This window comes from Magallana gigas, chromosome 1, assembly GCF_963853765.1.
Source record: "Magallana gigas chromosome 1, xbMagGiga1.1, whole genome shotgun sequence".
NCBI lineage: Eukaryota > Metazoa > Mollusca > Bivalvia > Ostreida > Ostreidae > Magallana > Magallana gigas.
Genome location: NC_088853.1, coordinates 27,702,913 through 27,716,254, shown reverse-complemented (window position 1 = coordinate 27,716,254; position 13,342 = coordinate 27,702,913). Strand labels below are relative to the sequence as shown.

The 13,342-nt window shown below is 32.2% G+C and overlaps 1 protein-coding gene and 1 long non-coding RNA gene across 2 annotated transcripts in view; both read right to left on the bottom strand.

The window, feature by feature from the left end:
• The window catches only part of LOC105336714 (uncharacterized), a 408,324-nt gene that overhangs the window by 235,309 nt on the left and 159,673 nt on the right, over positions 1 to 13,342 (bottom strand). The gene's annotated exons all lie outside the window — the stretch shown is intronic.
• LOC136269875 (tripartite motif-containing protein 3-like) lies at positions 7,807 to 10,004 on the bottom strand. The gene is made up of 2 exons (XM_066065442.1): positions 9,917 to 10,004; positions 7,807 to 9,526 (listed from the first exon to the last, which is right to left on the bottom strand). Exon 2 carries the CDS (start codon positions 9,517 to 9,519, stop codon positions 7,861 to 7,863), a length of 1,659 nt encoding a protein of 552 aa, XP_065921514.1. The 5' UTR covers positions 9,520 to 9,526; positions 9,917 to 10,004; the 3' UTR covers positions 7,807 to 7,860.

Sequence of the window (13,342 nt, the reverse complement as noted above, 5' to 3'; positions counted from 1 at the left end):
TAGCCATGAAATATTTCATATGTATTCAAAATATTTATATTATATATTTCATTTTAAGGAATGCATTATTAAATAGCTACCAAATTAATATGAGTACCTACCGAGTTGGGTCAGTTTTTGTTGAATAAACCGTGAAGCGAATTATTATTAAGAAATAAGGAATCATTTTTTAGTATTATGATGTGATCAAATACGGTCAAATACTGATCAAATCCAATAAAGCCCGAAGAGCTGTATGATAGATTTAATCCCGCGCGGCCTTATTTGATCATCTCAAAATATTCAAAGAATGATTCCTTATCACTTATGTTAATATAATTTTCAGCAATTGATTAAAAATAGTTCAATGTTCTTTATAAACAGACATACAATGTCCCATAACTCTTCCATTACGTTGATACATGAACTGAATTGTATGTGCTTCTGCACTTGTGTAAAAAAAAAATTATTTATTTATTTTTAATTTAAATTAATTTATTTTATTATGCAATATATCACGGATGGGACTGCAGGCTTGCTTATATAAATCCTCTCAGACATACAAATCATACGTGTAAATACAAGACATAAGAGTAAATACAAGACATACGTGTAAAAAAAATGATTGTATTGTCATACTCTCCCTGAAAACTTTATATATTCTAAATGCTGGTTGTTATATGTTATTCACATCAAGTGTGTATGTGTGTAGCTTACTAAACTAGACGAATTGAATAATTATATAAACATTCCAATCAATTTTTAGTAATAGCAGTTCGGGTGGCCGTCAGATTTTTTTGTTCAAATTTGTGAAATTATTTAATTTGTTTGTTTTTGTTTTGTTTTATTTATTTATTTATTTAATTTTTTTTTTTTTTTGGGGGGGGGGGGGGGGGGCTTGTTAACGTCTGTTTCCTTCTTTTGTTTTGAGTTGTGGTTTGTTTTCTTGTTTTTAATTTTTTTTTGTTTTTAAATAAAGTACCATTAAAGGTGAATCAGTTTGATATTGTTTGATATGAAGACGGGAGTGGTAAGTAAACCATGTGTACGTTAAATAACGACTAAAACAACAAAGTAATATCCAGCAGTGCTTCAACACAGATAATGGGGATAACCTTGGTGCAAAGAAATAGACCACAAAAAAGTCGTTTACATTTCCAGATGATTCGCTGACCATAAGGTTATAAAGCTAGGTGCGAAGTGATACGTATTTATCACGTGGTTAACACAGAGTGACTTTGAACTCTGGCACCATTTGCCTTGTTTGTGTACCTTAACACAGAGCAAGCCTTTTTCTTGAGGTCAGCTAACGCTTTAACACACTATAAATTACAACCCTATACCATCCTTGTAGTTTTAGTTAACTATATTTACATGTACGAAAAGGTGAGTTCATCATTCCAAAGAACGATTAAATAGATTGTAACATTACTTTTGATTTGATTTTTTCTAAATAGCAAAATGTACTGATTAGGTGCAAATCAATTTCTAGCATATATTTAAGAGAGAGAGAGAGAGAGAGAGAGAGAGAGAGAGAGAGAGAGAGAGAGAGAGAGAGAGAGAAAGAAGGAGAGAGAGAGAGAGAGTACTTTAAAAACTGCGCTTAACTTGGTGAAAACCTTATTCCATCTAGTAGTATTCACTCTATATTTTAATAGTACTCGTATTATTGAATATTGCAATTTCATTTTTTAGGATGTTGAGTGCGATAACTGAACAAGAAGCAGCAGATTATCATTGTAAAACATACCGTGGTCATCTGTGCAAGGACTGCAAAATCACCCATGAATCAAAAAGATTAACACGGGGTCATTCTGTTATTTTGTTATCTGAATACTCCAGGGGTACTAATGTAAAACAAGACATACCGATGCACGTGCGAGATCAGACGTAAACTTAAAGAAGAAGTGGAAACGATAGAAAACTATTGGTTGCCTTTCGTTAAACAGTCGCAAGTAGAAGAGGAAAAGAAAAAGAAATCCTTATTTGATGAGGTCAGTCATGTAAAACATGAAATGGAAGAACAATATGGCAAACAAGTTAAAAGTTTTACATATTTGAAAAATAAAGCAATAGCACAATTAGAAGAGGAAGAAGGACAAGCATCAATTTCCATTGACAAAACCATTGAGGAAATGAAGAAAACAGTTTGTCTACTGGACAGCCGAGTCAAGAGACTGAAAGCTTATCTAGAGGATGATGAGAATTTGCACAAAAATATGTGTAATGAGATCAACGAGGAGAATCTTACTCTAAAACGATTTACAGATATACGAGTTGATCCTTTCTGTCCTGGAAACCTAGATACGTGTTGCTTGCAACACGTTTTTGGCAACCTACCGACTGTAACCCTGAAACAGATGAAATGATGTTCATTCCATACTACGCCACAGTCCATTTTACTAGTATTTGATTTTAACAGTTACTAATGATTGGATTCTTTTCGGACCCAATGTAACAAATCTAACTAAACTTTGCGAAAAAAGCAGCATCAATTTAAAAATATATGTACACTTTTCACATAAATAAGCAATCCACCTTACTAATTTCAGACGACATTGTTTGTCATAAATCTTTACTTTTTCAATAACATGGGAAATTAATTAAATAAAGTTAAATTCATTGATTCAATCCTAAGACAAATATCTTTTAAGAAAGGTTGATCCTATATTCAAAAGTGTTCGCATTAATGATGTTTGCTAATAGAGTATAGTATTGTATAGTATTTTGATAGTAACAAACAAACGCTTAACTTAAAATTAAAGCACAAATTGGGGGGTTATGGTGCATTTGATATACCATTTATATAGCAAATTTGTAACTTAGAGGTAGATCGCTTCTTCCTCATGTATTATTTATATGAATAGATTATGGAACAAAATGCAATTAATCTTATCTTAACAACACATTTCATTAAAAATACTGTATGTTAAATAAATACAAAATAAATATTTTTAACTTAATCACCAAATAATGAATAGGTAACCTTTTTGCATTAAATAATAACTGGTTTTTGGCAGAAAAGATTTAACATGCAAAATAATATTTTAAAGTCTTATCAGAAAAATTTTGAATGTTACAATTAAAATTAGCAAAATATGAAGAAAAAAAATAGGATCAATATATGGTACAGAATATCTGTTAAAAAATAACCACAAAGGTTGGTTCCCAAAAAGCAGCAGAACGGGCCTCCTTAAATAAAGATATATTATAACCCAGATAAGCATAAATATAAGTGTGTGTATTCTTTTCCCTCCACTTTTTATGATAATAGTTGATGGTGATAATCGTTAACACTGTTCCTTATACACTACGTTTAACACAAATTGTATTTCCATTCTTACGTCGACTCGGTATATCCCAGTGAACTTGAAATAAAAGATACCATAGAGTCTGCGTCACCTGTTTCATATTTGGATATTTTACTGGAAATGGACATTGATGGTAACCTTCAACAAAACTTTATGATAAACGCGATGACTTTAATTTTTCTATAGTAAACTTTTCTTACTTATGTAGCAATAATACCTGCATACTGGCACTGTACCAGTTATCGGCTATAATTTTACGTTTTCTTTTCGTGTTTCCTTATTTCTTGATATATTGGAATGAAACTTTTCATACTTTAAATTGTGAACTCCTTATTTATCCATCGGTTACATTATATCATCATTTAGAATCCAAAACATATTGTTTCTGTGCTTTTTAGCAAGCCCCGAATTTGCCTAGGTTTTATGATTTACTGTACCAGTTATCGGCTTCGTGATAATAACATAGTAAAATCCTTGTACATGTTGATTTTATATTCTGCAAAGTGTTGATTGAATAATGTCCCTTGCGGGGTCAGCCTATAGGTCGTAGGGGTTATTATACATAAATTAAACTCATGAAATTATTCTTTTATCATCAATACGGTAATACACACAATCGTACGCTAATCAATGCATATTTGTACAATCAGGCGTTCAACTGCGCCATGAATCTCTCGGAATTTAGTTAGTTCCTTTTCTTTATAAATCTTTTATGTATTGATATTATATGTCAAATCAAAGAAGGGGTATAATTACGTATCACAACAAGGTCATATTCTATTTTTAACTTATTACGTCACTTCCCCCACAGCTGAAAGTGCAAAGATGTAAATCAGCGGTAAACAATGATCGTTAAAGCTCATGTTTAAAACATATTGAAAAAAGTTTTCAAGCAAACTTACTTTTCTTTATTAGAAACAGATGACTGAATTAAAAAATCTCGGATATTCGCGTGTTATAGAACCGAACCCTCAGTTTAGCCGATAACTGGTCTTAGCCGATAACTGGTACAGTACCAGTATGGTGTTTTTGTCTCTCAGTTAACTCAATACTCGCAAGCGTATGCTCTTCGTATGAACAGTTTCTAGGGCGAGACAATCTACCGACAAGCAAGTTGATAAAACAGGACTATCAACAGTCTCGTTTGAAGTCATCTTTTCGTAAGTTCTATAGTCGATACAACGACCTTGTCAGCAAATACAATCTTCCACTGGATCGCATTCCGACTGACGTTTTTCATATTAATTGTTATGCCATAATTAATCATCTAATTGTCTACGGACTTTTCCGTTTTTTCCCCCAATTACAACAAATAGCATAATGCGGGTGTGACCGGTCAGCAGAGGATGCTCCCTGATTCTATCGATATATATTTGAAGGTCCGTGTTGCTCTGCTTTGAATTTGTATTTTGTTTTATGGATTTTTGTAGATGGTTGACGGTTTGGTGTTTGGATTCCAATATATAAAAATGAATTTTAAATATTTGTGTTTGGTGCATAAATAGCATAATAGAGGCTGATCTTCTGCTGATGACGTAATTTTTTATAAAAAGGGACGCTCGTCATCAATATTATTAGAACGAGATCCTTATAGATGTGCACATTAGCGAGTATGCGTAGGGGAAAAAAAAATAAAGAACAGAATTTCCTGATCATCGATATTTATAGTAACAGGGTTTTTATAGATAAATTTTAACAATGGATCATTTCTATCTTAAATATTTGATTTTATTCACATTGCCTTCGGTACATTAACACACATATGTGCGGAAAAATCATCAACAAATTCACCGCGCTGAGTTTCAAAAAATCTTCCAACGATATATTTACAAATTGATGATACAAATATTTCTAACTTTATATAAAACCCGAGACTCTATCGTATTTAAACCGTTTTGAAACGGAGTAAGGGTTTATATAAATAAATAGATTGATTTTAAATATTTATTACATTGTCTTTTATAAAAAAGAGGTAATCAAGGGGGTTATCACATATACAAGTTCATGCTAAATGTACATTAAATTTGAACAATCACTATCATATTTATCACCATGTAATATTCAAAGAATGATTCTTTATTTATTTTTTAATATAATCTTAGTAACTATGTGATTAAATATCATATATTCAACGTTTTGTGTATTTTTCTTATTGTATAATTATGTAAAAATTCCACTTGCACTCCAACAGTACGCTATTTGCGTCATTGATTAAATGCATTTGGTATGTAAATATAAATATAAATCAATAGAGCGTAGGGAACTAAGGATTCGTGAAATATGTGTGCCAGGGTCAGTCTGGTTTCATTGATTATTCCTTTCAAGTGCAGTACTGTTACATTTCTATTAAAAGCATATCTACAAATTTTTCCGTCCAATGTTCGGGTGAATAAAATACCTGAATACGGTAAATCATGAATAGTGCTCCCGCCTTTATGTAAGTGTAAAAAAAAAGAAATCGACAACTTATATAGAGGTTTTCGAAAATAAAACGGAAATTATACGTATTATTGAATTCGAACTCTGATAAACCAAAAAGCCATCCAATATCATTTTTTGAAGTTATATATTTTAATAAGACAAGCAACATTACTATACATTTATGATTAAGTGCGTAAATCACCTGTTGTTGGTTGTTTTGGTATTCTTGTAAAATAATTACCCCCCCCCCCCCAATTGCTTGATACCATTCTTCTTAAAAATGCTAATAATTTGTACAGGTCATGCGCGTAGCAGGGAAAACATCCGGGACTTGGAAAGGGGTAGGGCTTCAATTCATATATTTAGTAAATATTACCTTGTTGTTTTAAGAAATTTGAAATTTCCCAATCACACCTTTTTATTTGCGCATGCAGATTTTAATGCTACAAATATTTTGGGACACGTACAATTATAATATGTAAAATTAACCATTGCATTGAACCTTTTCATTGTTTCGATATAAGATAAGTAAGTACTTGTTCATCATAGTGACATTTTACATACATGTCATTTGTAATGAAGTATATGTAAAAAATTAGTGATAATAAAAATTCGTATCGCTCATTATGGCCTGTATTTATAATTACAACATGAATATACTTTCGTTGTTGTTTGATTTTCAAAGAAACATTTCTTTATCAAATGTCAGTGTTTATTTATTTTTATGTTTGTACATTTTTGCATTTTTACTTTAAAATTTCCTGTCAAGACTAAATATGTGGATTTTATGGATATACTTCCATTCAATATACAATAGTGGATTTGTGCCATTTGAGGATACATGGTACATTATATTTTATCCTGCATATTGATAAACAAAATTATCTTTCGGACCAAAATTGCTTAATCAAATGCTAGAAACATTTGATAAATACGGGGTTTTTCTTTTTCATTTTCATTTAGTCATTATGGTATGCTGTAATTTGTAAATAAAATAATTACACTGTTCATTTTGCGTCTCTTCATGTTAACTTCCTGAATATATTTACTAACAATGCAATTTGTTTTGGTTATTCAATTTACTTAATATGTTTATTCCAAAAGTACCACATTATAAAGTAAAGCTCACCAGTATGTGATTATAATGTCAATATGATATTAAATATATTAACGAGCACAATTTTTATATTTTTTGAGTCTAAAATGATTAGGGGTGGGCATTAACCCTGATCAAGTGTTCCACAGCTCCTTATTACAGGTTTTGAATTGACTGTCGTCACGAAAAAAGGACCTTTAAGGTCAACATTTCACAAACTCATTTTTGTCAAATCGAATTAGCGAATTTTTTCTAAGCACAATTATACAAAGATAGACAAGGTCTTGTGTTTTTAAGCATTTTATGACACTTTTGGTAAGAGAGGTAGATACAACTTTGACGAATCTCGTTAAAAAACGCCAGGACGACGTCACAAGCGTTAACTGTTTTGTATTAATTTTCCGTTGCTACTTTTAATCGTATTCTATTGTTTTTTGAAAAATTGGTTTATCAAAGATCAAATCTTATTTATCTGAAATCTACACGTAGCTTTATATTGAAAAAATCTCATGTCACTTGACACTTAACTTTTTTTTGCTACAGTAGATGTATATTAAATACAGACAAAGCTTTCCCGATTTTGTACAATTGTTGTATATTATGAATAAACAGTGGTTACCAATTAACATAAAATTACTTTTAATCTAAAACATATTGCTGGATAAGCTACCATATACAGGGTTATTTTCACCCCATTTTTTTTTTGCCCTTCTTTACCTGCAAATAGTTTCATTCCGTCTTGTATTAGCCCAGACACAATTGTGTTGTAATTTGAAACATTCAAATTCGCCCATTTTAAACTCGACCACTGACAAGGAAGGCAAAAGGGGCTAAAATGAAAGGGGGGAATATTTCTTTTTATACAGTATATTCAATGAAAATTAATCTCATCATTATTTATGAAAAGTGAATGAATAGAATAAATAAATCAATAAGAGTAAAACACTACAATTTAGAATTTATTTAAAAGAAAATTCTAAGGAAATTTGATAAGCTTGTTTTCAGAAAAAGGTCACTTTTTTATTAACATCACATTTCAGCAATGGGTGATGTCTATCTTAAATATTTGATTTTCTCCACATTGCCTTTGGTAAATCCACACACAAACAGATTGTCGTTATTGTCCACACATAAGCCAAGAGGATACTGCAGATCACAGTTATCAATGTAACGAAGAAACTGTCCATCCTGATCCAGAATATGGATACGATGGTTGTTGAAGTCTGCTGTCAGGATACGACTCTGACTGTCTGTTGTGATACCGAAGGGTTTAAATGATAAGTTCTTGGTACTTGACGGACGACCGGTGTATCTCCATTTGAGTTTTCCGTCATGATTCACCACCACTACAGCACCAGCCTCAAAATCAGCTACACATATGTCATGATTTCTGTTTTCAGTAATGGGTTTAATATTTGCATTTCCTGAGTACAAGGATTTACCGTATCTGTCATATTGAATTGATTGTTTCTCTGTAGATCCCGAGTAACGGACAACTTTGGATTGAGTTTTATCATCACTGAAAATGGTAACTAGGATATCATCGGTAGAGGTGACACACAGTTGTGATGCTGCCCAACCCTGCATTGTGATCAACACTTCTGTCTGTCCATTCTTTACAATACTAACTCTCCCTGTTTTCCACAAAGTGTACAAAAGATTCCCATCACTGTCTATGGCTATATCATCAGGGAAAGATCCTGAAGCTAGTTTGATTGTTTGAAGTAACACGCCTTTAATGTTAAAGCATTTGATATAATTTGTTTGTCCACTTGCCCATATCTTGTCTTCATTAAGACAGGAAACGCTGCGAACTATTCCATACCCAGTCTGTATTGTGGCAACATGTTCCGGTTTATCCAGTAATTCTCTTGCTGAAGTGTTGGGTTGGTTTAGTGACAATACATTTTCTTTGGTAGAAGATAATGGGGTGATTTGTCCATACAAACTATACAGCTGCTTTCGGTCTATTGCTTTTGGAATGAATGTTGGGAGGGAAACCTGAACCTTGGGTGGGAGTTTTCGGAACTGTCTGATTTTAGAGCTGTATTCAATGGTTGGAGATATATCAGTGGACTTCTCAATTTTTCTCAAGGCCAGAGATGTGTGTTTTATGAGAGACTGTATATGTTTGATTTCATCCAAATGTTTCCTTAAAATGTCTCTATGCTTTACTTTTATCTCTTCTAAATCGGATTTCATTTTTTTGATGACGAAATCGATTTCTCTGTGCCATTGCTCTCCTTGTTTGGACATTGTTGTTGTAAGTTTCTCATATCCTCCATCCAGGTTGGCAAGCTGATTTTCCAAGTCCAGAGCAATTTCTTCATACGTAGGAGAAATAAGATTCTCCAACTCTTTTGTGTCTTTCTTAATAATTTCTTTCTTTTCATTGTAAACTTCTGTAACTTCTACAAAGTTATGTCCCTTGTGCTGTTTTGATGCAGTACAGGAAGAACAAACAAAAATGTTGCAATCTTTGCACTGTAATTCACAAGTTTTGTTTTGATGTATTCGACATTTCGGATAAATAAGGGTTGATCTTCGTTCCTGGAATGGGACTATTTTATGTTTGTCATATCCATCTGAGATGTGTTTGCCTATACATGGCGTGCATAGGTTGACATGACAAAAGTCACAGTAGTTGTGTACTATGGCGGTCTCACAAAGCTCACACCGTGTCACATCCTGGCCAATAGAATGAGAATCCATGGCATTTCTAAGAAAGAAAATTTAAAACTAATGATTGTTTGTTTAATGAAAATGATAAAAAAAATCCAAACTGTACGTAAAATCGGACTGAACGATATGTTATACTTCCCTTAAACACCACTCCCCTTTTTGAGTAATATTTTTCTTTTTAAGTCAGACTTTGATACAAATCATAAAACACTTTTCAAAACTTAACCTTAACACTTTTGAAAATCATTAGTTTATAATAAACGAAGTCGAAATAGTTGTACTTGACTCAGAAGTTAAACAGAATGTTATATAATCAAAGCGAAAGTAGCTTAATTTCTAATGTAATTAGAATTATATGTTTCAATCACAGTAGCTCGCATCTAATGTATTAAATACGTTTAAACGCAATTATAGATAGATAACATACCTTGTTAACAAGAAATGACACAATCTCTAACTGCCTGGCATGCGTGTCTTAAACATGGCTGGTCCTGCTCTGGTTGCTTCCTGATCAGATATTCCCCGTTCATCACTATCGCCGTTGTCAACAATCTAATTAAAACAGGTTTAGCTTTATTAAAAAGCTTCAGTCCACATTTGGCCGCGGGACACGGACCCCTGACGTTTATAATTGTTTTATAACAAATTAAAGTTTTTTAACTATTGTGGTCTGAGGTAACATAAACAAAAGAAAAAAATTAAAAATATTTTCAAAAACCAGAAACTTTTTCAATCCAGAAGCAATTAAACGGTTAAAGCAAAGAGATATTAAACTCCTCTCCAATCTTTAAGTTCCTAAACGGCCAAGGAACTGAAAAGATTTAATATAATACAAGCGGCCCAGACCATGGGTAACAACGCTCATTTGAACAACAGTTCTTGTATGTATAAATATCATTTTATTTCAGAATTATTATATAAATAATTTTTTCAAAATTTTTTCAAAATTATATTCAAATATGAAGCTTTTTAAAACTTTCGTAAAACTATAATCTAGGCTTTCAGTTTTGCAACTGACCTTTCAACAATTGATCTGTGCGATGATATGATTCTGTTGTATTTTCTGTATTTTCGTCTTTCCTGTGGTGTTCATAAATTTTCTGGGTAGTGAACGTTGCAATCTTTGCACTGTAATTCACAGTTTTTGTTTTGAAGTGTTCCACATTTTGGATAAACGTTCCTTGGACGGTACTATTTTATGTTTAACATTTCCATCCGAGATGTGTTTGCCTAAACATGGCGTGCAGAGGTTGACATGATAAAAGTCATAGTAGCTGTGTTCTAAAACGGTCTCACAAAGGCCATACTTGGGCAGATCCTGTGCACTTGATTTAGGATCCAAGGTTGTTCTATAAAAAAAAAAAAAGACTTAAGGTAAATTTGTCTTATTAACTTTTTTACCTTTTTTCGATTTTTAGTAATCAGTACCAATTCATCGAAGAAAAAAAAAACAAATCTTTGAAATTTGCCCGCGAGCATGTAAATCGTCACTGAGAATAATTTAAAATGAAACAGGTGTAAGGCGAATTCACATATGTACATTTATTTAGTTTACGTTCTATCAAATTAAAATTATATCGTTTAGTTTTTAAGGAATTTGTTTTTCTTTTCCATTATTTTGATGAGGAACTATATAATTAAGTGTTTTTTCTTGAATCTATATTTTATATAATCTAATTACTTATATCTTACTTACCATTTGATTATGCATTCATATTTTCGGTTCATTTTTTTTATATATGTCTATAATATTATGAGAAATACGTTATCAAAAATTTGATTTCACCGTCTGCAATAATATATTGTAGACCTACATAGAACTGTCATAACTAGTCAAAATACAAAAAAAAATGTAAAATTTGTTTTAACAATTAATTCAAAATTTACAACATGAGAGAACTGTTCAGTGAGAGAAGGTTGATTTAAAACGGTAGAAATGTTCCTCGGCTAAGAAATAATATATTTAAAAGTACCAATAATTTCCTATTTTATAAACTAAATGACAACAGTTAAGATGCGTTGTTCTTGGTTGTTGTTGTTGTTGTTTTTTTTTTTTTTTTTTTTTTTTTGCATTCTAAATAAAAGCGTTATGAATTTTCATTCTTTCGCGGAATTGTTCATCCTTATGAGATTAGATATAATCGTGAAATCAATATAACGCTTTCGCGCATTACATAGTGTTTTGAAATTTGTATATTATCTCTGTAGTTTCATGCACACTTTCCAGCTGATGCTAGAATACTAAGATCTCGTTTTTATTATAAGGAAATTTGTTTCTCTTTTCATCATTGGCAACAGTAAAAAGCCAAGTAGCATCCTACCGAACTATATCTCTAATCATTCACACAAATTAAAGCGAAAAGTTGCGAACTGGGAGAGGGCGGTCTAAGTTTTTGAACTTATGCCCAACCCCAGTTGTAATTCTGTACAAAAAACTATGTTCAAATCAAATCAAAAGTTGGGAGTGAAATAAACCCCATTCAAGTGAACTCTCTTTCCTTCAGTTTACTCGAGATACGCACTGAGCATTATTATTTAATTGACCTAAATTTAACCGGTCCTCTGTTAGATCTGATAAAGTGGGGTGCACGACAAATCCAGAATTTATTTTAAAGGGCGCCGGGGCGGGGTTTGGGGGTGGTAGGGGGGCGAGGAAAATTTTGTTTTACCTAGGGGTGCGACCTCATTGAAACCATATGCGTCGAAACCGGGAGGGGGGGGGGGGGGGCTCGGCCCACTTTTTTTTTAGGTTAGTCCCAACTATAACAATAATCTTTTTTTTTCTTGTGAAGATTTTTGATGAGTCTAGCCCCCCCCCCATAATAATTTGCTTCCGACATCACTGGTTTCCATGTAAATTGAGCATCATTATTGTTGACATCTTTTCGCAGGCCGGAGTACTATAAATTTTAATTCGTGCTATGACCGAATAACACAATGGCTGAATTTATCATCAAGGGATAAGCTAAAGTTTGAAAAATAAACATATGCAACGCTTCTGGTTCATTCTTCGAATCAAAAGCGAAAGTAGCTGCAGCTTATTGCTTGGAAAATTAAAAAAAATATGTTTTCTTTTATAAATAATATTGTACGCCAGCTTCAAATATCATCATTCATATACACAATATTCATTTTTATAGTAATAAATTTGTCCCTTTACATAAAACCACTACAGATGTTAAAGCGTACCATGGGCTTCCTCAGACTAGCCATACCATCAAACGTTTCTGGTATCTATAAATATCTTCGTCGGGATTATCCCTTGGGTTTGTACAACCAGCCATTGAAGTTGATCGTCGTAAGTATTGAGTTTAATTTAATATTGCTAACCACTAATTACTGATTTGTAAAAGTTTGAATTCAGGATTACAGATAAATTACAGATAAATTGTTTTTTAAACCCTCAGTATAAGATGATCAAAATAAAGATATGAAATATTATATGTGTAGAATATGTTGCTCTTTGTCAGTCTCACGTGCATTCTTTAGGAATAAGTGATAACAGGCACACAATGTTCACCGCTTCTTGGCAAAAAATGGAGTGGGGGGGGGGGGCTCCATATTGTAATTTAATTTTTATTTGTAAATTAAGAAAAAATATTTTCTAACAAGGGTGCGATAGGGACATGCACGTTACACTGGGCACCTTGAACTGTTTACATTATTTTAAATTTTCATTTCATCAAAACACTGTAGCTAAAGACATTAATAATAATTAAGATAATGAAACAGTCCCTATCCCACATTTATTTTACCTATAATATAGAGTGCAGATAAATGTTCTATGTAACATGTGGAGAGAGGCAATCCCGAACTGATCAAAGTTTAAATCAACATCGTTACAAAAATACTT

Bases quoted from the DNA above. Each gene is read 5' to 3' on its own strand.
- LOC136269875 (XM_066065442.1), bottom strand. From the start codon at position 9,519: ATGGATTCTCATTCTATTGGCCAGGATGTGACACGGTGTGAGCTTTGT.